At 39.9% G+C, this 26,478-nt stretch overlaps 1 protein-coding gene across 6 annotated transcripts in view; it reads right to left on the bottom strand.

The window, feature by feature from the left end:
- Positions 1-26,478, bottom strand: part of DNAH10 (dynein axonemal heavy chain 10) — a 54,161-nt gene that overhangs the window by 13,989 nt on the left and 13,694 nt on the right. For all 6 annotated transcript variants that reach the window (XR_009965883.1, XR_009965884.1, XR_009965885.1 and 3 more), the window contains exons 18-58: positions 26,007-26,163; positions 24,371-24,847; positions 24,071-24,229; positions 23,633-23,749; positions 23,458-23,560; positions 23,041-23,219; positions 22,176-22,387; positions 21,721-21,877; positions 21,061-21,294; positions 20,839-20,961; positions 20,191-20,424; positions 19,492-19,715; positions 18,755-19,024; positions 18,480-18,663; positions 18,062-18,196; positions 17,511-17,663; positions 16,792-16,980; positions 16,542-16,688; positions 15,471-15,662; positions 15,193-15,311; positions 14,863-15,021; positions 14,447-14,582; positions 14,195-14,317; positions 13,556-13,690; positions 13,020-13,236; positions 12,416-12,535; positions 11,366-11,511; positions 10,820-10,972; positions 10,076-10,336; positions 9,262-9,434; positions 8,827-8,920; positions 7,602-7,769; positions 7,107-7,295; positions 6,302-6,473; positions 5,210-5,413; positions 4,360-4,440; positions 3,759-3,956; positions 2,958-3,119; positions 2,235-2,409; positions 1,202-1,383; positions 315-451 (exon numbers count right to left, since the gene is read on the bottom strand). Coding sequence is in view for 3 of the 6 variants with exons in the window: in XM_062624137.1 (XP_062480121.1) it covers positions 315-451; positions 1,202-1,383; positions 2,235-2,409; positions 2,958-3,119; positions 3,759-3,956; positions 4,360-4,440; positions 5,210-5,413; positions 6,302-6,473; positions 7,107-7,295; positions 7,602-7,769; positions 8,827-8,920; positions 9,262-9,434; positions 10,076-10,336; positions 10,820-10,972; positions 11,366-11,511; positions 12,416-12,535; positions 13,020-13,236; positions 13,556-13,690; positions 14,195-14,317; positions 14,447-14,582; positions 14,863-15,021; positions 15,193-15,311; positions 15,471-15,662; positions 16,542-16,688; positions 16,792-16,980; positions 17,511-17,663; positions 18,062-18,196; positions 18,480-18,663; positions 18,755-19,024; positions 19,492-19,715; positions 20,191-20,424; positions 20,839-20,961; positions 21,061-21,294; positions 21,721-21,877; positions 22,176-22,387; positions 23,041-23,219; positions 23,458-23,560; positions 23,633-23,749; positions 24,071-24,229; positions 24,371-24,847; positions 26,007-26,163 (7,150 nt within the window). In the remaining 3 variants the exon portion in view is untranslated. The remainder of the gene's footprint in view (positions 1-314; positions 452-1,201; positions 1,384-2,234; positions 2,410-2,957; positions 3,120-3,758; positions 3,957-4,359; positions 4,441-5,209; positions 5,414-6,301; positions 6,474-7,106; positions 7,296-7,601; positions 7,770-8,826; positions 8,921-9,261; positions 9,435-10,075; positions 10,337-10,819; positions 10,973-11,365; positions 11,512-12,415; positions 12,536-13,019; positions 13,237-13,555; positions 13,691-14,194; positions 14,318-14,446; positions 14,583-14,862; positions 15,022-15,192; positions 15,312-15,470; positions 15,663-16,541; positions 16,689-16,791; positions 16,981-17,510; positions 17,664-18,061; positions 18,197-18,479; positions 18,664-18,754; positions 19,025-19,491; positions 19,716-20,190; positions 20,425-20,838; positions 20,962-21,060; positions 21,295-21,720; positions 21,878-22,175; positions 22,388-23,040; positions 23,220-23,457; positions 23,561-23,632; positions 23,750-24,070; positions 24,230-24,370; positions 24,848-26,006; positions 26,164-26,478) is intronic.

Raw genomic sequence — 26,478 nt, 5'->3', positions numbered from 1 at the left:
ACCATGTGTTTTGAAGTCTATTTTCAACAGGCAGCTCTAAACTGTGTTAAATTATGTTAAATCATGAAATTCCAAATGAACATGTTCTTCCCTCCTCCTTCAAGCAGTGGCATGGATGGGAAACCATGTCCCAGCATCATGACACAACAAACACAGTAATTTATAACTGAGTACCAGCCTCACTCCTACTGCAATAGGTCTCCTAAACACCTCTTTTTAAACACTTCAAAGAAAAGGCAGTCTGAGAAATTGTATTATTTTTCACAAGAGCATCATGCTTCATTCTCCTCTGAGTTCGACTCCACACACTTTACCTTTTCTCTCTTTGGCTTGACTTCTTTAACTACATCACAGTAGCTCATCACAGCATCAACAAACTTTAACATCCCCAGTCCTGCTCTGCTAACTTGTTCCATGTCACTGAAGGTAGTATTAAGACTCTTTAACACACCTAAAGCCACAAAAATACTCCAAGTGAGTTGAATTATAGTGTAGAAATCCTCAGAAAATCCACTTTCCCTATGAGTGATATCAAGCAATGCTGTAACAGACAGTAAGAAATATTTGCTAGAATATTAAAGAGACTCTGACCTTAAGATGAAGTTACAGGGCTGTGGCAATACAAGCACAAAATTGCCAGTGATTGCTCAAGTTCTTTCTCCATGAAAGGAGTGCATCCAGGAGTTGTTCAGCAAGTCTGAGGATCGTGGGGTTTTTAATCTGCAGCAGTCAGATGCAATATTTTTCAAAGAGCAAAATGCCCCTCTTTGTAGAACTGCTCTGGATCACACCCTTGTGAGCATGTGCAAAGTCTGGCCCATAAGCTTTAGATAGAGCTGATCTTTCCACTCTGTATTTACCACATTTTAACTGCCACTTTAGACAAAGTCGTAATTCTACTAAGTCCACAAAGTCAGACAGCAGGCCTGCTCAGCTGCCCATCCTGTTTGTTTCTTGCCTGCTGTAAACCAGAGCGTGTAAGACCCTAGCTAAGGTATAAACTGGATGTAACCACAACAGAAAGTCTTCGAACTCTGAGAACTGCAGTCATCCCAACAGTGCAACACCTGCAACATTGCAGACAGTGCTGTCCCTTTGCACAGAGCGAATCCCACCCTCCCAAACAACACTGGAAGGATTGCCACTGACATGGCTAATCATGTGAACAAGATCCAAAGTTCATTCCAAGTCAGTAATTTACCTCGGACAGCTTTCACTTGGCTCTGTGTAATTCCATCAAAATCTAGCTCCATCAGGGATCGCAGAAAATTTGCCTCAGACATCATTCCTTTGGCTGTTTTCCAGTTCAATTCTTTGTAACCTCTTATTATAAGAACACATTCCAAAACAGCCTGCACCTGGACAGGGGGTTTTGCAAAGGATCTAGAAAACAGATGAAAGAGACAGTGGAAGAGAAAAAGGAGACAAAGCATCTGATGCCAGACATGGGTGCTTCCAGTTAACAGAGTCATTGCAATACAAGAGCTATACGTAAGACAACTTACACAAAGTGAAAGAGAGAACCCAGGCCACACAAGAAATCATTAACTAGTCAAAAGCTCAGAACAGATTCCTGCATTCAGACAATTTGATCGATGAAATTCTGAAGGATTTCAACAGTGGAAGGCCTAAAATCCTGAGCCATTATATTCTTCCCTAGGGTGGTGAAGCAGCTGTCCACCAGGAGAAGCAGTACAGGAAGAATCCAGAGCTCTAAGAGAGAAATAAAGCTAAACAAATGTGACAGGGAAGGAAGAGTTGTTGCTATTTCAGGGAGAGCCAGGTACTAGATGTGCTTTTACATCTATCCCCAAATACCAGCTGTATTATAAAAACACAGGGAGAAGTTAATTCAGCACAGAAATACCTTTTCATGCTATCAAAGCATCCCTGAAAAGTAACTGGTATGTGTTCCTATTCACACAGAATAAACACAGAGGATAAATGAGGGGGGTTGGCAGCCACTGCTCAGGCAAAAGCCATAGCAGTTTCTAGTGCCTCAGACACTGGGTAGAGAAATATGGGAAAGACACCAAAGAACTGGAAGAACAGGTTTGAGAGGAAGTCCTGGGCTAGGAATCAGAGGATTAGGTTGTGACCTCAGCACCTGGACAACTGATGTCCCAACCTTCACATGCAGGTGACGAACGTGAGGCCAAGGCTCAGACCCTGCAAATAAGGGTCTCTCAGTGAATTTCCAGGAACTTATGCTACTGTACATCCAAATGAGTCACCTGATCTCAGTAACATCAGACTTGTCAAGCTTCTGAAGCTCCAGTTTGGCAGCATCTAAAATAGGTATAACTTCAGCCAAAGCTGACTCAGCAGCTGCCTTCTCCACAGCAATAATCTTATTCTGTTCCTCCATCTCCACAGCTTTCTCTTCAGCCTGTTTTTTCTTCTCCTCAGCTAGGAATTGTAAAGGCAGGACCATAAATGGATTATTCATATATCTATATACAGAACATATACTAATATACCAATATAGATTCTCTTTTGGCTGAAAATCAGGCATCGCCATCAACTCGGTGCCTTTTTGTGCTAGCTTGCCAATATCTACAGTTCCATTATGGGGTCAGGAACACAGCATACACATCTCTTTTTCTCCCATGTTCCTCTCTGTTTTTTCCTTTAATAGTAATTTTCTGAATCAGAAGGTCCCTGTTTTGCTAATGCCTCTTTCCCATGTTATACCCTGCACCTTGGAAAGGGAAGGGAAGGCAAACATAGTACTGAGTTGTGTAATGTGCTGTAGACCAAATATACAGCAAAGATGGCAACTTGAGCAAGACAGGGGACCTACTCTTCTAGCATGACACGAGATCAGCACAGATAGAACAGAAGTGTTACCTCTAAAAGCAGCTGGAGCTCACAGAGGGTTTTCCAACCCAACCAAACCCAGATTAGGTGAGTCTTGCTTAGCCTGTGAAACACTGCAGTAGTTGTAAACCACCCACCTACTTCTGTGTTTTCTGATATCTCTCGTAACAAAGCCTCACAAGCAGCTGATTTTTCTGCTAGCACAATCTCTTGCTCAGCAAGTTTCTTGTTCAGCTCAACCAGCTGTACACCAGCTTCCTTCAGCTTAATTAAGCCCCCATCCAGCCGTTTACAATGTGCTAGGTAGGAAAAAAGGAAAAAATTATAGTGATTCATTGATTATGTACTAGCACACAGCAATAGACAAGGAAAATATGCTTAAAGGTGCACTCTGCAGCAAGACAAACCCTGGTTATTAAAGGAAAATGACTCTTAGAGATTTTTCCTTTCCTAAGCCTCCCACACAAGATGTTGTCAATGTCTCTTAAGCTGCCACACAGTGGCCCTGTGCCACAGGTCGCTTTCCATATTACACCGTTCATGTTTTGTCCTCTTCACGTATTTCAGTGCCCAATGAAGTATGAATAAGAACTGCTGCTTGAGGAAGAATGTCAAGCTTTGAGCTAGGCTGAGCTGGTATTAGGTTTAATCGGACTCCTCCCCAGGCAGAGGATTGTCTGGTTTGGAGATTCTGGCTCAGGTTCATGCACAGAAGAATTTGAGGAGAGCACCCACCATTTGACAGAGTCTGAACATGCACATGCAGACAGAATATTGGTCCAATGTTAAAGCCAATGCCAGCACAGCATTTGAGATAGTACTGAGAAAACAATTTTTGCATGATGTGGGTCATATGTGGGGTTCTCACCACAACTTCTTTTCTTTCTAAAGTATTTCAATCATTTAATAAAAAGCACAAAACATCTACATAACCTTACCCAAAATGAACTCGTTTTTCTCCTCCAGCAATTTTGCATAAGTATTGATAAAATCAAGGTAATTCTTTGGCGTGACATGGTTCGTACGTCTCAGTTTCTGCAGAAACCTCTTGCTGAAATCCCCTACAGATTCATGCACCAGGACCATGTGCTCAATCACTGCCTTGGAGCAATCTGATGGGATGCGTGAGCTATTTCCTACAATGGGGCAGAATAAATAACGAATTTCAAAGGTTTGTTTGGGTTTTGGTTTGGTATTTTTTTTATGAGTATGCCAATTACCATCTTTCTCATCTACATCTAAGCTAAGCACAAAAAAAAGTCAGCTTTTAGGGGCAAAAAGCATGATCACAGCAGAAATGAACCTGGGCCTCCTGGTAGGCACACTGTCTGCAGTGCTGGGAACTTGAAGGATTAGCAAGTGAGAAACTTCAACCTAGCAGCATTTTTTGCCTGGGATTTTGCACGTAGCCAATTAGACTCAGGGTAACAGGCACAATGGGAAATCAAATCATGAAATTTACAATAGCTGCAAAGTAAAGAATCTCTTTCTTAGGCTATCCAAAGGGTTAATAGCTTAAAATACTGACAATTTACATACCAACAAAGGACTGTGCAACTGCATGCAAGGCCTGCGGGGGCCAGGGCAAGAACCAGTCAATACCAGTGCTGTTGACAAGGCCTTAAAAGAAAAGGATAGCATTATGTCAAAAACTCCTTTGTAAAACTAGACTCTAATAGGCAGTCCTGTTCTCAACTTTATTTGCATCAAGAATCTACAGGATCTAACTTATCTGATTCCTGCTTAGCAAGAAAATTCACCACAAAGTCAATACTTTGATAGTAAACAACCGACTTTTCACCCGTGTCCTGCCAACCCCGTTGTGCTATTCCTTAGGCTATACCATCCTGCAGGATGCAGTCAAAAGCTGCAACAAGGTATTTTAATGGCTTCCCACCCATACCCATCTTTCATGTATCTTCAGTTTCCCAGGCCTCCTTTCAGCCACCTGCTGAAGTGCACCTCAGGTCACTCAGGTGTTTTTGCTCTCCGTGGGTGTCCCTCTCACCATTCCCTTTTCTTGGCTTTGGATAATGTTTCTCTTACCACCATCCTCACTTCACAAGGATTTAATGCCACACATTCTTCTGTAAACTGCAGAAAAAAGGCTGCAGACTTAGGCTGTGTATTTCCAGTTCAGAGGATGACCAATTGATTTCTAGCTGTTCAGCTGGAAAATGAACTGATCTGGTAAATGCTAATCAATAATACTTACTGATATGTGGTTATTAACTGGAAAAAAGAAACAGGCACTGCTAATCCTTATTCATGGAACATGCTCTGCTTAGCTTTCACTGCCAGGCGTCTCCCAGTGTCCACTGAAGACTTGCTCTTACCTGCAAACCTGAATTTCACAGGGAAGGGACTAAGCAGTGTGTACAATTCATACCTGGGAAATTCCTGCACCATGTTCTCAGACTTTCCCCAACTGGGGACATTCCCAGGACAATGTGAAGGTTGTTTGCACATTTGTTTAGGAAATATTGCCAGACGCTCTCTTTAGCTGGGCTCACGCCAGCTTTAGCAGCTTCATCTCCAATCTGATTTAGTATGCTGTCTTTTTCATCATCTGGAAAAAGGGCTGGCACCATTCCTGCAACATAAGGACAAGAGAATGCTTGTGAGAACAACCAGTAAGAGAAAACCATATGGCTGGGGATAGGGCAGATGAGAAACCAGTCACAAATTTTAAACCCAGCTCTGCAAAAACGATTCTGGAGTTTGAATGAACCTATTAATTGCTCTATGATTCTCCCCCTCCCTTAAGCTCCCATGGAAAATAGTGAAATAGCATTTAGGATTATGCAAGGCAATTTAGAGGAATCAATTCATTTCTGTTTGGGTTTCAGCAACATACATCAAGTGTCACAGGAAAATAGAGTGCTTTTAACTCCCCAAACCATCAGTTCACATTTTCTTTCTCTCAATCATGTGGCAAATATTGTGTAAGATACTTTATGATAGCATAAGCAAACCAGGAACAGGAAAAACTAGTTCAAGGAAACAGATGAGATGTAACACAGCTGTTTTCAAATCAGACTGTGTAGGAACTTCTGGAGAGAGGGTGGTCACACACTGCCAGCTGCTGCTCATTTCAACTGCTGCATACAATAAAAGCTAAAACTACGTTTTAGGACATCTATATAAGCACTTGCTAGAGTTCAGGTGAAAGCTATTCAAAAGCCAATAGGACAACAGGGTGCAGATGAAGCTATACCTAAGCCTTAGAAGAAATTTGACTCCTGCAGCATCATGATCAGCATGAATTAACCCTACTGCCTTCCCAGACACATATTAATGACCGTAAGAAGATGCTCAAAAGCCATTACTAAGGCTAAGATCATTTCAGGTAGTACCAAAAAGTGAAACTAAAGCAGCAGAGGACACAGGGTGAAGCAGTAATAGATGGATAGAGAGTACATTTGAGATTATGAGTCACAAGTAGATATTGATGGAGTGTAATTGAGGCTGCTTGAGTCACCTGAGGTTAACATGTTGTTGATGAGTTCCAGGAAGCTCTCTTCTGCTACATGACCATCTGTGAACAAGAAGACCACTGACTTGTTCTCAATACCCAGCTTCTGGTACAAACTCTTCAAATCTTCTCGGAAATTACTTTCTCCGTATCCTCGACTCAAGGTGATCTCAAATACCTACAAATGCAGTAACTACTGAGAACAATCAGATGGACCAAGACATGATGCTAACTGAATTTCAATTAGACTGGCTCAGGGGTTTGGGTTTTGCCCCTATCACCAGTAAATGTGAACGTATCAGGAAAATTATGCAGTACATTAAAAATGATATTTGTACACCCCTGCAGGATTACATTTTCAAAATTGCTTTGTGTTCAGCCTCCTTTTTTGTTCTTCCCTTCCACGCCTCTGTATGATACTGAAAGTATCTCTGAGAGAGGAACATTCCTATCTAAAACATTACAGCATAAATCACAACAAGGTTCCTCAAGCAGCACTGGAGTGCTGCTGTAATACAAGTAAGTAGCAAAAGCAGGAGTTTGGGACTATTAGTTATTCGGTGCCAAACCCATCCTTGTTTCTGCCCCAGTGCCAATACCCAGATTCAGGCACTGACAGCTTCCTGCCCAGATCACCCACACTCATCATTTTAGACCTCCTGGCAATCATCTCACCCTGTTTTTTCTCCAAAGAGAAGAGATGCCAGACTGGTCTTATCTTGACTGACTTCCCTTCTCCCAGCCAATTTAATCTTGATCACAGTATTGCCTTCCTTATCTTCTTTCACTGCAGAGATACAGGGTCACTAACCTCACATCCAGCTGTATAGGCAGCCAGTCTCGTCAGAGACTGCTTTCCTGAGCCTCCCACTCCTATGAGCAGGGCATGCCCCTGATCCATCCGTATGATGCGATGTACATGGATTAAATGCTCCAAAGCATCATCAAAAAGAACCAGATTCATGCGAACATTAACTTCATTATATTCCTCCAAAATCTCCTGCAGAGAAAGGTGGACAGAATGTTACTAGGAGACACTGAACCAGTAACATTCATAAAACAACAACCCATTTAGCAGAATTATTCCTTTCCCCTGCCTCAGGGAAAATAAACTATAAGGAAAACATTGCTGACTCTGTAGCTGATTTTCAATTTTCATTACTGCAGACCCCTAATGGGTAACAGTGCACATAAAATACTATATGCACACAGAAAGCGAACAGGTTTCCTACAGCTTAAGGCAGGCTCCTGCCTATTCCTCAGGCAGAGACAGAATCAGGCACAGTTCCAAGCTGATGCACACTACCTGAAAGAGAGCTTTTGCTGCATCATAGTCTTGGATATCTTCATAAACACGAGGTTCTCCTTCATTCAGAGCCATTCTGAAATCTCCAAAAAGAACAGGATCCCTCATGGCTTGCTCCAAGGAATCTTTGAAATGCTCTTCAATCAGGTTTTTCATATGACCTTGTACCTTCAAGGATATGAAATGAGTCAGGCAACATGATCAAGCAGATGATTCTGAATCCAGTAACACTTGAAGGTGATAATGCAGATTCTTGCCCAAATACTGACTGATTTCAAGGGGATACTTGTCACTAGAAGATCTAAAGACCACAGCCTCCTATTGTGTTCTATGTATGATTTCTAAAATGATCTAATAGGCAGTTTAAGAGCCATTCAAGCCAATAGTCTGCAGAAGTTCCAGACAGAAAAAGAGAAGCCTGTTAAAAAAAAAACACAACTTCTCATATATTGGTGTAAAAATTATATAAATAAACCTTCCTTTTCAGCATTCAAGGATGTCTCACCACCAAGATTTGTCACAAATCTTGTAGGATTGAATGTACAAATACAGAAAAACTGCAATATATTCTGAGCTGTGACAATTGAGCTGGAAATGTATCTTTGATTGTTAAGGAAGAAAGTGTTAAGCAGAAAAACGTGCAGCCATCTTAATCTACCTCTTTTCATCTAAGCAACTTCTGAAGAAACTTGCTTCCATATAGGTAAACTTTACCCCAATTCTCCCCTAATTCTCAAGATATAAACCTGGCATCATTTTCTCTTGTGTTTTAAGACACATTTCAGAGCATTTTCCAATTTGCCCAACAGCCAAAAGTGAATCCACTGTTTAAGTACTCAGATCTTCTCCCTCTTATTCCTACTTGATCATATAGTCACATTCTGATATAGCCTCCCTAAAGTACAATACTGACTTGAAGTGATTTCCTGAGTTTTCCCCTGCACTGCTCACTCTCACTCGTGCCACTGCTAAACACGTTTCCTGGACAGGCAAACTGACATTTTCCATTCCTTCAGCAGACCTACTTGCTTAGTCTGCCATAGTCACTTTATTTTAGAAAAGAGAACTCCATGAGCCATGTTTTAGATTAATGGAGCAATACAGTGGCTGGACTAGTCTGCAGACTGACTGCAGACCCGAGTCCAACAGTTGGTAATGTTGCTGTTGCAAATCAGTTGCCATAGTAATAGCCAGTGACTACTAAAAACTAAATGAAATTACTCACCAATTCTTTGTCTGCTTCATTAATCAGCCTGTCATGGAAAACCCTGAGGCACTCATTTCTCCAGACTCTCACCATCTGGGTCACTGTTTGAAACCTGAATTAACATCGAAATATCAGACTGCACCAAATGAGCTGACATGATTCCTAAGGCCATATGGTTAATCATACTGACCAAACTCTGGATTGACTTTATTACCTCTCTTCCTGGGGGTTGTCCTTTTCATAATAACTCATTTGCTTGCATTTTGAATATCTTATTTAAGAAAGACTAATTCATCAGTGTTTATCTAAAAGCAAGATTACAATTTAGGATGTTCCTGAACATTTTCTTATTGTGGCTAAATGTGACTGATTTCATGTACCAAATTACCTCATCCTAGCTCTTAGTCACCCAATATAAATAAGTTTAGGACCACTGAATTTTTCTCTTCTTACCTCTCTGGAGTTGTAAGAACGAGTCCATTATAGACCCTGGAGAGATCCCGCAGGTTAAAAATGTAATGGAATTTGGAAGGAGTAGGGGGTAGGTCACAGATAATCATTTTATAAAGCTCCAAAGTACATGCAGTAATCTTGTCTGAGATGCTTGATACCGACTCATTAAATACCTGCAAACATGAGAAAAAAGAGGTGTTTTCATGAGACTGCCCAGAGAGAACTCAGTGCTATTAAACATATTCTGCTTTCCAGCTTTTAAACCTGCCTGGTAAATTGCAAATAACTAAGGGCAAACATATTCAGAGATTCCTATTCCTGTGTACTATGAACATTCTGCAGTTCAATGTTTTGGGCACCCTCCATCTTCATTCCCAAGCTTGCACAGTGCTGAAGAGAACATCAATGACTGGAATTTCCATAGTTGCATAGTTCTAACTGCTGCAAATTACTTGCTAGTAATGCAGTGTGCTGCATGACACTACATTTTTTCCTGTCATTCAGGGCAGAGTTTGCTGACCTTTGTATATTTGGTTACAAGAGCCATAGCCAAATCATTCACAGGTTTCAACCTATGAAAATCACCAGGTTTATAAATTATCTACTGACTTAAATATTTAGATATTACTCAAGAATTCATCAAAACAGTGTAAACCCATTGAGCAAGAGAAGAGGAAGGGGAAAGTTTGCATGAAGTTCTAAATATAAGAAAGTCTGATAACGAAGGATTTCAGGTCTTGTGATACCACAGAAATACCTGCCTATTTAAAACCAGAAAACCTGTTGAGCAATCCTTTAAAAACAGTGAAATTACCGCAGTGTGGCCTTTGAGGATGGAGGCATAGATCAGATTCAGTGACTGCTCAGAAGGAAAAGTTATGTTAAAAACACTGAAGAGTGAGATGAATCGAGGGTCAACTTCATTCCGACCTCCTCCAGCTTTCCCCATGGCAGCAATAAAACCCAGGTCTCGAAGAAATTTACAGCTCATCTCCTTACCGCGGTCATACATGTAACCTTTTTCTAGCAGCAGCTTCAACAGGGCAATGGGTTGCTGTGTGCCATACTCATCAACCTTTGTGATAAAAAAGAGTCAAGATATTTAGAGCACAGTGCATCAGCATGCCAATTATTCCTATAAATGTAGAAATATAGTGCTCCATATTCAGGAGAACGCTCTAGCACTGATTCCAATATCTCCTACAAGCAAAGCACCTCTTCTCCAAGGTAAACTAAATGTGCATCTACTCTTTCACCACATTTGCAAAGACAAAAGCATAGTTTCTACAATACATAACTTGCAGCCAGTATCAGGCCACAGAAACATGATTTTAATGGCATAAACAAATGACCCAACAGTATCTCTCTTTCATATGGGACAAATATTACTACAGACAGGAACACCCCCTACTGCACACAAATCACACTGTTCTGAAGGTCCTAAGCTGAAATCCAGGTATGCACATACCATGAATCTCATTTGATCTGAGTATGAAGGGACCATGTCAATGCCACCCCAAGTGTCTCTACACTTCCTTGCAAATTACTGGCAGCTTACCCGTGGCATATTCATATCATCCATGAAAATAATGAGACGTTTTCCCACTGGAGGGCCATAAGTGTCTTTAGTTCGTTTCTCTACATTTGCCTCCAGGTTTCTCTGAATGTCCAATGATGATGTACGAGAAGAGAAGTTAATTGTTAGCAGTAGCTGCAAAGGGGGGGAAATGAATAAGAATGGATTTTTACCTGTTCTTTTTTTTTTAGCTAGAGCATTCAAAAATATTCTTTATATTACACATACAAGAAACATTTCTCCATTTATTCAGTTGAATTATGGATGACAAGGAAAAGTAATTCTAATCTTAGCACTTCAGTAATATACATTTCCTTTCTAAAACTGAATCTGTATGTGTTAGAAGAGAATAAAACGTCTTTATTCCTGAAGGATAATCAAATGAATCATGCACTTTGGGTCTGAAGCTTGCAGCCATGTTACCAAAGTCAATATTGCTACCCACAGATTCAGGCCTTCCAATGCAAATGCAACATACAAAGAATGAAAAGGAAGCTTTACAAACAAGGCAAGCTGCCTCATACATACATAGAGGTCTTTGTCCAGATTGCTTAGGAAGTTTTGTGTAGTTGCTGTTTTAGATGTACCCGATTCACCTACAAGAACAACTGGGCATTTTATTTTTAGCATCTGTTCTAGTAACCAAGTAGTGCGTGTTGTATCCACTGTAGGCACTGAAAAAGATCACAAATAGGGCAGCAGGTTAAATCAAAATGCAGTACAGCTGGGGGATTTATATTTATAGAATAGTGCTGGATCAGCCTCTCAAGTTATTAACACGCAGTTGCACAAAGACATGATCTGAAATATCAACTCACTAACAATGTGGAAAGAAATTTTTAATTGCTCATCCATCTTTTCATCTTTTATCGTTGGGATCTTTTCTCCTATAGATATATTAAAAAAGAAGTTACCTTCATAAAGGAGGGTTATAGACTGGTTAAGCTCCATTTAATCCCTATTTCAAGGATATAATCAGGATTTATTTGGATCATAAGCATGCTCCCAGAACTCTACCAAGATTAATTTCTTTCTATGTGAATAGCCTGTCATTTGGAGCAACTTCAGAGATCACGTAATTATTTGTGTCAGTGAAGTTAACCTGATCTTACTGAAGCATTACTATAAAGTAACATGCCTCAATTTGTCTTTAACTGTGAAAAGCAACTGTCACCATTATACAGTTCTTGAAGTAACAACCAATAATAGCCTTATGAATGTAATTTTTATCTACTTGAACCATGGAGCTGACATTTTTCCAAGAGTTTCTGGTACATCAGACTGAATCTGGTGCTATGCATGCTTGTAAAAGGCATTGATAGCTCCTAATAAGCCTTATTAACTGAAACAAGCTTTTTATTCTTCCCTCATTTCTTCATTACACAGTGCTGTAAATATCAACTCTATTCCTGCTGAACTACTATTGCAAGAAATTGATTTGTGCTATCACAAGAAACTGAACCTGAGCAGATGACCTTCACTACAGAAAGAGGGTGTCTCATGTTAAGTGCCACGCACTCAGTGGGAGCACATAATAAATTACAGGCATATCTTCACTGTATCTTATCTTACACTCACCTAGAATGTCACGAAATCTCACTTCAGGATTATGAATATATTCAGGAACAAGATTCATCCACGGTACCCACTGCTTTTTAGATGCATCAAAATGAAAGTCATACAAAGTTGGCAGCTGACCTGCAAACCATTAAGCAACTGGAAGTTTTCTAGGACACTGAAATACTTCATAAGAAAATAATGTGATTGAGATAAAAGTGCAAGGTAAGATTCTGGACGAAGATGGGTAACACTGTGTTCTGTTTACTTGTCATTTAACTCTGTAAAACATCAACCAAAATTCTCCTAGTCCAGCACTTGGATCATGCTACTGCTTTTTAAGCACCTTCCACTGGCTTTCCTTTCACATTTTATTTTTCCTTTCAGTGTTTATCTTTTCAGCTTGGCATACAAAATTATTGTTCTGTGAGGACAGACGAGTAGCTGAGATTCATCTAGCATCAGTATCTCTATGTAGTTTTCACTGATAGTCCTTCAGAAAGCATATTTTGCAGCCAGGATAACTTAGCTGGAAGGAAGAACGATGCTCTGCCTTCATGGAAACTAATACTTTTCTAATGTAAGCAATCACTGGGATTCAGAATAAATTATGACAAGATCCTACCTGGCAGCTCCCCTGGCTTAGCCAGGGTGTTGTCATCATTAACCGTAGACAAGCACGAAATACGTTTAACGCTTTCATCAAACTTAATTCTCCCAGCTTCAAGAAGAGAAGCACCTAAGGAGGAGTACAAAGCTTCCAAGAAAAAACATTCCAGAACATCAGGATCATCATGCTGTACCACAATTAGAGCTTCCAGCATCATAGCCAGCTGCACCACCTGTCATAAAACAAGGCAAAACTCTAAACAGAATTGTCACTTAGATGCGTGAAAACTCTTGATACGTTTTCAGCTGTTTGAGTGTTTGCTGATCATTTCTCCCTGCAGGTGGATCTATTGATATGTATATTAATGTCAGTAGAAAAGCACTGGTAGGAACTGGCTGCTTCTTTTGTCTCTTGGTTATTACTGCTTATCACTAGCAAATGACATTTCAGCAGAGACACTCCTGTACTTTCTTTGGGAGACTTTTACACTCTCCGTCTTTCCATTTCTCTTTTTAGAGAAACTTTTTCAACTTTTATTCTCTCTTCCTTACCATATTTAAATCTGTTTGAGGAACAATGGTTTTCAGCTTTGCTCCTGGTCTGCCATCCACAATTCCCTCTATAATCATATCAATAAGGCAGGGCACGTACTTTTCAAAGAGACGATTCAAACAATTTCTCTCTTGCTGAGGAACAAAAAGGACAATAATTCAGCACACAGAAACCCTGAAAGCACATTTTTGACAGAAGAGCTTCCCACCAATACCTGGCTGATCAAGTATGACTGTTCTTGAAGGGATCACTTCTACCAAAGACAGGGTATGGTCACATGAAGAAATGCGACACTGTTGTATGGACTGGGTTGTCAGCAGGTGAGAAACTGCATTCATCAGGTGCTAGGCAACTAGGCTGTCTTCAATTCCCTTTGGACTTGAGTTTTCAAACCAAATGTAAGAAACAGGGACCTAAGCAATCTCACTGTTAGCTCTTTGGCAACCAGGTAAACTGTTTTCTTGGTTCTCAGAAACAATCAGAAGTTAGAAAAGCTGGGAACCGTCTTCAGCCCTCTGCTGCATTCCTAGCCATTAGATTTGTTGTCAGAAAATCAGACTGCCTTTACAAAGGTTTTCCGTTGCAGCTGTCTACAGTTCAGTATTTAATTCTTTCTGAACGAGTACAGAAATTCCCACCTCATTTTCTCTTTTCTGGACCCACTTCTGCCAGTAGGGCATGTATCTTAGATTTTTCGGATCTACAAAGACCATTCCACAGCGGGATACTGTGGCAGGAGATGCATACTGCAAGTCACCAACCTAGAAAATAATCATACAAAATAATCATACATTTAAACAAAGAACAGCTACAGTACCAGCTTGTCAGGCTTTGCAGACCCATCTACTTCTGACCCTTCCCATGTATTAAGCAGTACAGTAATTACTTACCTCAAACAACAAAGCACAGTGTGACTGAAGTCTAATCCGCTCCCCATTTGCCAGGGTCAATAACTTGTTGTCATCCATGACAGAATTCATGTTTTCAACCCAGAGAGCATCCACGTCTCCATCAAACAGGATGTACCTGCGGATACAGGAGCCAAGAGGCACTGACTAATCTGAAACATGTTTCAGAATTCAGATGTGCCACCAATGGTGACGTCAGTCCAGCTGTTTTGAAGCCTCCCATTCGTTTTTTATAAGCCATCTCACTGAGGAACGAACGGAGGGCAGAAAGACCCCTGGATACTTTCTATTTATTTAGCGTTCGTTTTTTAAATAGTGGTAGCAAATATTTAAAAAATAAAATAAAAGCTTAAAAAATCAGTACCTAAAACCCATCACACTGGTTTCTAGCTGCCCACCTGCGCTCTTTCTTGTCAGTAGGCCTGTTGATCTCCCGAAATATGTTTGACAGGACTCCATCTCTCCAGTCTCGGGTGGTAGGGTCAAGGGTCCCATAAAGCTCAATCACACTCATAGCTTTAGGGTTCAGTGTGTAAAGCTTTGTCAATAATCCCAGCCTAAAGATACAGCAAGAAAAGCAATATTAAAATGACACAATACCACGTTGTATTCTTAACCCAAGTAAATATTATGGTCAGCTACTGATCCTGTCATGACTACACAGGGCTGAATAATGCAGTCTATACCATCTTACAACCTGATTTCCATGCACCAAATTCTATACTCACTTGTTTTGGGCCTGGCACAAAGCATTAATGACAACTGACTTGCCACCTCCAGTAGGTCCAACTACCATTGTAGTGTGACGAGTTAACATTGTCTCATACATCTGAACTACTTTATCCACCTAAAAAATAAATATGGATTCAATAGACTGCTGTCCATAATTCTTCTATGGAAAAGATCAGCAGGTCTACACCAGACAAGCTTTCCTGGAGCCATTCCAGCAGTGCATATGCAGCTTAATGCTTACAACAAATACTCAAGCAATTAATATTTCTTGTACCTGGACTGGTAAAACAATATAACCCCCTTCTTCCAGCACTTGTTCTACAGCAGCATGAAAGTTAGGGTAGCGGACTCGAGGGCAATCCAGGCCAGGAAACAGGTCAGAAATTAGGCCAAGGAAGAGAGGTACATCTTCAAACACAAATTTAGGAAGATTCATATCTCGTAGAGCTCTCATCAGTACAACTTCCTAGACAAAACATAGCAAAATCAATCTTTACTAAATAGCTAACCAGTTAGCTAATATGTAGTAACATCAAACACCTCTTACAGCTATTGCCTTATTACTTCAGTACAGTTTTGAGAATGTTTTCTTGGCATCAGTTACTAGTGGAAACACTGGTTATTTCATGAGGATTAAGCAGACCAATAGCAAAGAGTAATACACTGCCTTTTTCTACCATATTAAACAAATGCCAAATGGCTGGGGTGACTCAGACCACAGCTTCCCTGATTTGATGTTTAAATAACATTAAATGTTATTGGGTGCGAACATACCCACATTCTGTGGTCCTCTTGAGAGCATCATTTAGACCCCAATTTCCTGCCAACCTGCAATGTGCATCTGTACATAATTTTACAGAGGAGTTTCCTTCATCTGTCTCCAAGTTTTGAAGAAATTTGAGTTAAAAATTTCCCTAAGTACCTGGATGTCACAACCATACATATACAAATAGCAAATAGATGTACAGAAAGCCATAAAAAGCAATGAAGTAGTGAAAACCTTTCATTTGTAAGTTTACTGTACTCCTTGAGCTTCATAGTTAACTGGAGCACTCACTGTTCAAAAACCATCTTTTGCTATTCATCCAGAAATACTCATCTGGCTATTTGCATCCTGGACTTAACAGGAAATAAAATACTTCTTTCTCTATAGATTTCCCTACTTTGAGTTCTGATGGTATCTTGCTGGCAGAGGGCATGATAAAACTCAGTAAGAACAGAGAAATCAGATGACACCACCAATGTGCCTCTTTCCAACACAAACAAACTGCAGCAGATGTGTAAACACATCCTCTTCCTAATGAAAAAGATGATCTGCCCAGGGTACCTAAAGCAGCAAATCTACCTCACTGAGGTCTCCTGATCCTCTTTTCAGTTCTCCAGCCATCACCAATACTGACTTAAGGGCCCGCAGTCCAAAATCATAATGATGTTGTTTAGAAAGCTGTTCCCTTGCTAGCTTGTATAGCACTGTCATCTTTTTGGCAAGGACCTGTTTGAGATTAAAGTCAGATAATCACAAGTGTGTAAGTGACAGCCAAACAATGCAGACATTGGTGTGTACATGGGTATGGGTAGCAATAAAATCTTCCTACCTTTGCCATAAGGAACCCCTCAGAAAAGAGCATGATTTCACAGATTTGCTGGAGATCTGGTACAATAACAACCACAGGCCTGAACAAAGCTTTTACAGACTCGGGGAGCTCAGTCCGACCAGCATAACCAGGATTCATCGTAATGAAAATGCCCACATGGCTATCAAGGCTAATTTCTTGTCCTTCAAACTAAAGGCATAAGATCATGTTAAAACAATGTGTATTTGGAATAAAATAAATAGTTCCATTTGCTTAAAGAGAAAACCAGCAATTCTCATGCACCCGCTTAGAAAAGTATGTTATTTAGTTTGAGATAGTCATCCAGATAGAAACAGAGGGATGAATGTATCTTCCATATAAACATCAAGACATTTCACATTTCTCAATCCAATTTTCTGTTTAAGAGTTCTTAATTCCAATAAACATCAAATTAAAAGTTACCCCTCTCCCTTATTACCCATTACCCCATTTACTTCCTATTATCCTGTTTATCTTACTTTTATCCCACTACCTAAAGGAAGAACCTAGCAAAGGATTAGAAAATCAGCAAGGATTTAACGTCTCTGAAACAGAGAGTACACACTCTGGAGTTTGACATGTTCAGCACAAAGGAATCACAGAAGCAGCAGCCCTTTGATCTAATGATGGGGTCTAAGCCTGAATCTTGGCCTCAAAAACAACATCAGCCTTCACAGTTATTCTTCTCTGTGAATGTTTACCTGAAATATTTTCAACTGATTCATCAAAGCATTTCGAATAGTCTGAATCTGAGAAGAAATGACTGAAAGCACGGAAGCATCGATACGATTGAATTCATCAAAGCAGCCCCATGCTCCACACTGGGCAAGACCAGACAAAATTTTACCAACTGCCTAAACAAGAACAACAAGACAAAAGTCTCAGCAATGAATATAGAAAACATTCAGCATAAACAAGTATGATAAAACTCTAATGACTGGGTAATGATTCTGGATATTTATACATGCAGCAATCTGTTACAATATCTCGCAATAAATATTTGCCAACCGCAGATTGCCTGTGATGAGTTTAAATATGTACCATCTAGTCATTGTTCCCCTGCTTGAAAGCACTTGAAGCTCCTTCAGGAATTTATTAAAAATAGAAAATTTTTACCATATTTCATTATTAAGCAGCATGGTATCAGTAAGGGAGGTACTTATGCTGAAGTTCAGAATATGCCCTTATCCTGGGCACTGAAAAAAAGCAGTAACTGGCACCTTATCAGAGAACACAGATCTTTAACTCTTACTTTGAAATCCATGCCTTCTCCACAGTTTGTCACTACACACAGCAAGCCCAGTGCTTTGGCCAGATCCTTGGTTGTTTCTGTTTTCCCTGTACCTGCTGGCCCTGCTGGTGCTCCTCCCAGATACATTGACAACGCCTTTGGAGACAGATCACATTTGTATTAGGTTGGTTGCAAAATCACAAATGAACCCTTAGGTACAAGAAGCCTTAAATTTTACCTACAAATGCATTCTACATCATCTCTGAGTAACCCAAAATAATGAGAACTCAGATCTGGTTAGAAGGATATCACAACTGATTTCAAGCACATTAGCGTTCAGGTTGGAGATAATCAGAAGTGGCAATAAAACAGTTACGGGATTGCCTAGAAGTGCATTTTTAAAGTGCTTTTTGGTAAAAACTCTCCTCTAGAAATATACCTGTGTGAGTGTGAGATAAATACGGTCTGTAAGTGGGGTGATCACAAGACGTCCGTTCAAACCCATATACTCATAGCCATAGGAAAACGTGCCGGTGCACTGCCGCACGTTGAGCTCATCTGGCTCCCGGTCCCAGTAAAAACGCAGCTGGCTTTCCCACTCAAACTCCTGAGCCTGCAGGATGCTACACAAGAGACACTTGCTCACATGAGGTTAAAGGATGGGACTATAATTCATGCCTTTAGCATTTTCTCAGTAGGTTGGGGAGTGTTTACCTGTCTCTTACGAACGTATCGACAATGTCTCTGGCATGAACATCAATAATGAGAACAGTGTTGTATTTTTTCCTGTCATTTTTGCTCAAAGGCATTGTAATGCGGGCAACCAGGTCATCAATCTGCTTATGCATTTTCTGAGCATAAAGTTTCATTGCCTGTTTTTCTCCCTTCTTCACTTTCCGAAAGACATCCTCTACTTCCCAAGTCCACCACACCTGATTAGCAGCCAGCACCATCATGCCTTGGAAGAGCAACATCCAATCAACTCTATGGAAAATACATGGAGAGAGGGAGATGAGCTACTGTTTATTCTAAGTAACTAATTGGGACATTAAAAAAACCCTCAAAGGACTGCCACATGAGCCAAACTTTAGAGGTATGTACAGAATGCTGTCAAGGTTTACTGTAGTATTTCAAAAGCCTAGGAAATGATCTAATAGAAAAGTTGCCTATTCCATGTGTAAAGATGGCCAAGTGGAATTCATCGTGAGAAAAACATACTGTGCACACCACACTAAAAATAACTCAAGACTTAGGAAATCATATACGACAGATACCACAGTTCTTTCTGGCCAGCTAAAATACTGTATTTGCATGTACCTATCTCCCTCCACACACAGAAACACAGGCTAAATTGTTTAAACATTGAAAAATAAAGTCTTGATTCTTCTCTATCGCTACAGGCTCATAGTAACATGAGGTATTTGTGTTATTCTTGACACTGATTGTTTCACCTGCTTCTGTCTTCACAGTATCGAAAAATAGCTTCCTTTGTCAGGCGCCTGTTCGTTCGTTTCATCTCTTCCAGCACTGCTGTCATCCAGTTCTCCACTCTGCCTTCAGCCGGCACAACCTTCTGGAACTCCATCACCTCTCCCTCAGCAGAAATCATGGCAGCTGCAATTTTCTTATCGTTATCACCATCCTCAAACCTCAGAGAGGCTATGTTATCATACATCTGAAATGCACCAACAAAGAAATTCACTGGCACTTTAGAAACAAAGCTTCAAAGATGTGTGTCTAGTCCATGTTCAATCATGAAAGAAAATTTCCATGGACTCTAAAGAGAAATGACTCCTAAGTAATCAAATACAAATGCTGATACATGTATGCTGATACATCAGCTGCAAGGTAAACAAGATGGCTTAGCCCATTGATTTTTTCCCCAGGAAGGTTCTATAATGACTGATCATTCGGGTGCATCTTGAATGCACCTCTACCAACCTTCCTCTTCTATAACTGCTACTGTGCACTATCAGAGCAAGAAGAGTCAAACGATCACATCTAATTTGGCTACTCAGAACCTCATCAAGACGCTGCCAGGATGCTCTCTGTATTCAATAAATATTAGCACACCCTTAACAGCATGTACAGTATAGTTTGTTAAACTTCTTAAAGGACCACAAGGCACTGTGAGCAGACAGACTTTTTACCTTTATCATGTGTTCCTGGACACAAAGCGGGTTACTGCTGCCAAGAATACTAAGCAACTCCTCATCAGATATAAAGAAAAATCTTGGGAAAGCATTTCGCTTGGAATCCAAATAATCATTCAAGCTTTTCTGACATTTTTCCAGCACATCATTTATATGATAGAGGTCTGACAGACGATCTGGGGCTTCACAGCATGTTTTTATTGTTGGGTCTTTTACAGTTTCATCCATTATCTACATAGAGAGAAAAGAAAGTTTAGAAAATACTGAACAGCAATAGATTATGCTAAATCATATTTAACTAGTGAAAAAGCATACAAACTGCACAAGCAGTGTAGGTTCTTACAGAAGTGAAATAGAGTTTTAAATACCTTGTCCTATTGCTGCTCTCTTGTATGCAAACATGGCGATAATATGCCTTCAAAGCTGAGAGCATGGAGCATGGAGATGCTACTGTAAAAGCAACAGCCTGTATCCCAAGTCATGCAAGCATAAGCATATATCTGAGTCCCCCAAACTCATATTCAATTCATTATAACATACCGTTCTCAGTGTTACGAATGACACAGAACACTACAGCAAACTATGGAAGTGGAAGCAAAATGCACTAAATAGTAATGCTGATCACAAGTCAGGTCAGTTACTCACCTTTTTAAACAGGCTGTCTACACTGTCAAATATTTTGGCTTCCTCTTGAAGCTGTGATCTGATATCACCACCAATAAAGATGCTCTCCAGGTACATCCATTTTCTCTGAACCACCGTCCAGATCTAAGAATCAAATGTTGCCATCAGAGAAGAAAATGCAGTAGAAAACCCTGATTATAAGTAACACACATCCCTTACTTAGTCCAGCATTTTCTTCCCTACCTCAATCACTTCACCAATCAATGACAGAGTTTTTTCCCAGCTGTGAACGGTTGAAAAAAAAGGAGCCACAAATCGACTGCCCAAAATACTCTGAAGATTGACGCTGTTGTCATCAAGAGTCTCTAAAATTTCTTCTACAGAGCCCAGAATAAAGCCTCGCTTCTCCGTGCCTTTGAAGTACTCTTGTACAGTGAATTTCATGTTTTCCCATGTTTCTGTTATTTCCTTCACACCCTGCATGTGAGCATAAAAAGATGCATGTTTCAGTCTCCAAAACCTACAGAAGTATAATCTTAGCATAAAAACTAAACGATTCAGCAAAATTTTTGCCCAGATTTTCTGGTTTATAAAGAAGGGTCTATTTCAAAACACGATGATGGCAACAGAATGGATCCTTCTTCAGAAACTTTTTCACAGGACAAACTTGCTTATTGTAATAACAGAAATCCAATATACTGCTGCCAAAGGCAAGATAGCTACAAGTCTGTGCCATGTGGGAGCTTATTAACAAAGCTATTGATCTTAGTTGCCATCGGTTACATCATAGCAGCTCCCTGAAGACAGCTGAACATGCTGCCATGTCAATATTAAAATCTCAAAAGATTTTTGAGGCTGTTGTCATCTATGTCTTTTTAGTTTTATTCTCCTTTCTCACATTACCTTCTCAATGCCAAGTTCCTTAACAGCAGTTCCAACTATTTCACTGATAACACCTGAGTATTTGTGAAGTTCCATAGCGAACATATTCTCCAAAGTGAATGTTTCTGTTGTCATTTCAAAATGTATTCCTGTTTGATCCATAAGTTCTTGCCAATGCCTGTTTTAAACGGACACATCAACAACTGTACCAACTACCGTGATACAGTAAAAATGAAAAAAACTGTAATTTAATGTATAATAATGAAACCATGTTTAGCACACTGCTGTTTAAACAAGAACCAGTATCTTGAATACACAAAGAATCTTGTGTCATGCTATGACACAAGTTCATAATGCAGGAAGTGAAGTTTCAAGCTACAGGACATGGTATGACCACAGTGACTGAAATTAAAAGTTCTAACAGAAGAAAAAATCTTCCTATATATATAAAAAGATTTAAATAAATCAAAGCAAACCTTTCTCTTAAAGCTTCATTTTTCAAATCAAGCAACAAAGGAACAGAGTCTCGAAATGCCTTCATTCTGCTTTCCAAGTGAAAGGCCACTGGCATACCACGTACTTGTCTGGGCAGCTTTCGAAAGGCTTTAAGAAATCCTTCGATTCCTTCCTGCAGAATCCGGACATTGAGGTCTACCCAGAGTGTCTGAGACCATTTGTCTTTAGCTGCCTGGGAACAAGGTCACTTGGAGTTAAAAAATTGTATTTCCTTTTAGTTCTGACCAAAAAGAACTAATCTTTCCACTACAGTAAGACCCAGAGACCACAATCAGGATGTAGATGTAATTGTATTAACACTTATAGAGGAAGAGACAGGTTCCTGTCCAAGACAGATTCATAGCCAAACACAACCAGCTGTATAAGAAACAATCAAAAGGAAATACAGAGAAGAGGAAAAGCATACTTAAGAGCACACTTTAGAGGGCATTTTAACTTTGGAAAAAGAAAACTCATTAGAAATAGTTAAGATGAGTTAAATCCTGAGATACCCATTGTCACCCGTACACAACCTGTATCCAAATGTAGTTCCACTGAAATGATCAGGAGACTCATGCACCCAACAATTACTAGGGGCAGGGGGAGGTCTGTTTCTATCTGATAAGAGTCTGTGTTTGATCCACTATGAGACATTATTAGTCCTGTACTAACATCATTACAATCATTTCATGGTGACAGTCAATTACAGGTCATAGCTAATTTCATGCAAAGGCTTAGGACAAGGTTGATCAGAAACAGAGGACAATGCAGCCTCTTCTTCTCTTCCCCACCTTTTCTGTATGTTTGCTCATGTCTGCAGCTGTGTATTCCGAATGCAATACTTACTTTTTGTAATGCATAAATTTCATAGACCTGTTTTAGACCTTTCACATCATTCTGTGCTTTCATTAACTGCGGGTACATTGTAACTGGCGAGTCAAAAAGTTTCTCAATACTGCCCAGTTCCTGACATCTATCTTCCAGTTTTTCCAGTTCTTTTTCAAAACTGGCCATGATTTCCAATCCTGGGAAAGGAGAGGAATTTTTTTAGATAAACAATCCCAGGGATCATGGGGTACATACAAAACAGGATTTGCATACAGTCTGTACAAGTTATAGCACTAAAGATCTCACATTCCTGGTTGATCAGTTTGTATGTTAATCAGGAAAGCACAATTTCCTTGGTTTAGATAATATTCTATGAATTGTCTGAAGACTAGTAGTATCTTTAAGACACCACTTTTCACACATTAATGGATTTACCTTTATCAAGATCTTCCCCAACAGAACCAGGCCCCTCAGTCACGAATTTATGGAAGAAATCTTCTGTCTCTTTGCTGAAGTCCTCAACTTGTTGCTGTGTAATCTGAAGAGAAAGGTATTTCAATGGTTTTCCTTTCTGTTTCTAAATTTCCTCAAGATTAATTACAAAAGTTACCTTTGTGAATGTTTTTTTAATGCCTCCAAGGTTGTGATCAACTACTGATGATTCATAGAAGAGGGTATCCCACTTTTCCTTAATCTCATTGGCCATGTCTTGCTCTTCTTTAGCTACCTAAAACAAAACAGGTAACATATCTCACAAGAAATAATTTGCCACCAAAAAGAGAGGAATGGGTGCTCACATCATAAATGTGCAGAACACAAAATCAGCATTGAAGTGATCTGAATCAGATTTAAACACATGCAATGTGTCCATTTTAAAGTGGAGATACTGTTTGGAGAACTGGACCAGACATTCTCCAGACATCCCTTCTAACCTCAACAATACTGTGATTCTGTGAAATGTCTTAAGGGGAAAACAACTATTCATTCACATGAGAGGCATCTGTGCCCCTAGCTCACATCTGAAATGGTTTAAGAGACATGCACTTACTGGAATATTGTACATTGCAAGAGTTCGGTATCTCTCCCAGATGTCCAAATATTTCACTTCCACTTCGAAGGACATGCTTTTGATGTTGGCAATCGCACCAAGGACAATTTTGAAATCTTCCAAGGAATCAGGAGGTCTCTGAAGATTCTCTGTTAATCTCTGCAAAAAGTAAAAATAGTTTCCAGAAGCAACACTGACAAAGCAATTAGGCAGAATCATAATGATGAGTCAAATACAAGTAAACAGATTCATTTTCAGTCCATGTGATAAAGATAATAAAACCAAGCTGAAAACGCCTACCTGAATGTCCTCCTGAAGACTGAAGAGTTCCTGTCTTGCAGACTCATTAAGCAACTTTCCAAGTGACATCACCCAGCCTCTAGCATTCTCCTCCACTGTGCAGGCCAAAGGAGCCAGCTGAAGCCTGATGCATTGTTCATCTTTAATCATGGGCTGTTGAGTCACTTCTTGAGCTATCTTCAAATAGTACTGAAACTGGTCATCAAAGGTGACACAAGCGGGCTTTTCTGCAGTTAACTTCTCCATGGCTATGTCTTTGTCCACCTTCCACAGCAGGTGGTACCTCTTCCATTGGTTCAAATACTTGTTGAGAGAAGACAGGAGTTTGCGGACATTCTGAATGATGAGAACAGCCTGTTCAATTATCAGAGGGTTCTGGGAGATGTCGGTATAAAAGCTGAAAGTGATAACTTCATCTTCCTCAATGTGCTGAGGAGGGCATTCAATACATGTACCATGCATCCATCGTACAAAGTGCTGGAGATTTCAAGACAGGGTTGAAAAAAGTTACTTTGGAAAGAGTCATTTTAGTCAATCACCCCTAGAGTCACAGAATCCTTTAGATTGGAAAAGACCTTTAAAATCATCGAACCCAACAGTAAACCTAACACTGCCAAGTCCACACCATTAAATCATGTCCCACATCACTCAACCACTTCCCTGGGCAGGCTGTCCCAGTGCTTGACAACCTTTTCAGTGAAGAAATTCACCATTATTTAGGAGACTATGTAGGAAGTGGTGTAAATGATTTCCCAAATCAATTGTTTTTCTGGCACCAAAAAAAAGAGATTACGTTTCCCATAAACTTAAGAGTTAATTTAATCCTAACAAAACCTTTCCATTCATTACTCAGTCTGCTTTTAAAATCTCTGCAGAGCAACAGGATAGCATGACACCGAGAAATAGGTATTAGATGAAAAAGGCTGGATGCAGCAGTGGAGCAGGACAGCAAATCTGAGCATAGGAGAGACACTTAATCTAAATTTACTAGTTTCAGATGACATGTGGAATCATTTCTCCATCAGCACAAGGCAGGAACACTGCCACAATATTTGGCTTCTTTTCTGGAAAGCAGTTCAATGTGAACATACTTATGCAGGGAAATATTGCTACATCTTTGCCAGCAAGCCAGATATTTCATCTGTTGTAAACCTGCTGTCCCAGATGCACCCTGGATGCCCTTCTCCCAGCACTTCTGATTTGGTTTTCTGCTGCTTTCAGGAAGAGCTGTGATGCAGTGAAGGCTATTCACATTCCTTATTCCACCATCTTATACATACATCAGAAAGAAACACTAGATTCAGATTGCAGTGCGATCTGAAAAGTATTTCCTTCTGATGTATGCTGATTTATAGAACCAAATCATGCCCTTACAGTGGCAAAACTGCCGCAAAGTAACAAATAATCTTGCCTGAGTAAAAATTGCACTTACAGCATTTTTTTTTCCTTTGTCATCAATTTGAAAAATTAGGACAGTCTGTAAATTAGAACAATGTACTGGATGTTTTGATCTCAAGATAAAGCAATATGAATCTTCCCTTGACATTTATGCTTGCCCAAACATAAAGCAAGATTTATTCGTTTGTTATAATCACAAGCAAATTCTAGCAACAAGTAAATCTTTATCAAAAATCACCTTAGTGACCTCAACGCAGTCTCGGATACACTTGATGGTTATTTTGTCAATCTCACTGGCATTAGGTTGTAAGGTTATCTCAGGAACAGATAAAATAGCTTCTGTTTGGAACAGTGGCACATTTGCAAGAACAGCTGCATTGAAAGACTGCAAATTCCTGGGAAAAGAAAAGAAAGATCATGACGAAGTCTGTAATAACCAGGTGCTGCCCTCAGTGGAAATGCTCAACAAAGACTGCAGTTACCAGGTATGTGCTTAGATATGTAAGCAGAACTGTCTGAAGTCAGTCACCACTGATTTCTGATACTGATGTGTATCATAGCAAAACTGTCCCACTAATACTGATTTAACATAAAAGCTTGACTAGCTAAATTAAGCTACTGGAAAGAATGAATGAGGATACCCTGGTGCAAAAGGACCCGGAGACTATGGTCAACTCTATTACAAGAGCCTAGCTAACAAAGCACAGTGA

Source organism: Pezoporus occidentalis, unplaced genomic scaffold (genome assembly GCF_034315485.1).
Source record: "Pezoporus occidentalis ecotype Australia unplaced genomic scaffold, CSIRO_AGI_Poc_V1 ctg262, whole genome shotgun sequence".
Lineage (NCBI taxonomy): Eukaryota > Metazoa > Chordata > Aves > Psittaciformes > Psittacidae > Pezoporus > Pezoporus occidentalis.
Note: the sequence above shows the minus strand (reverse complement) of the source record. Positions and strands in the feature narration are given on the sequence as shown.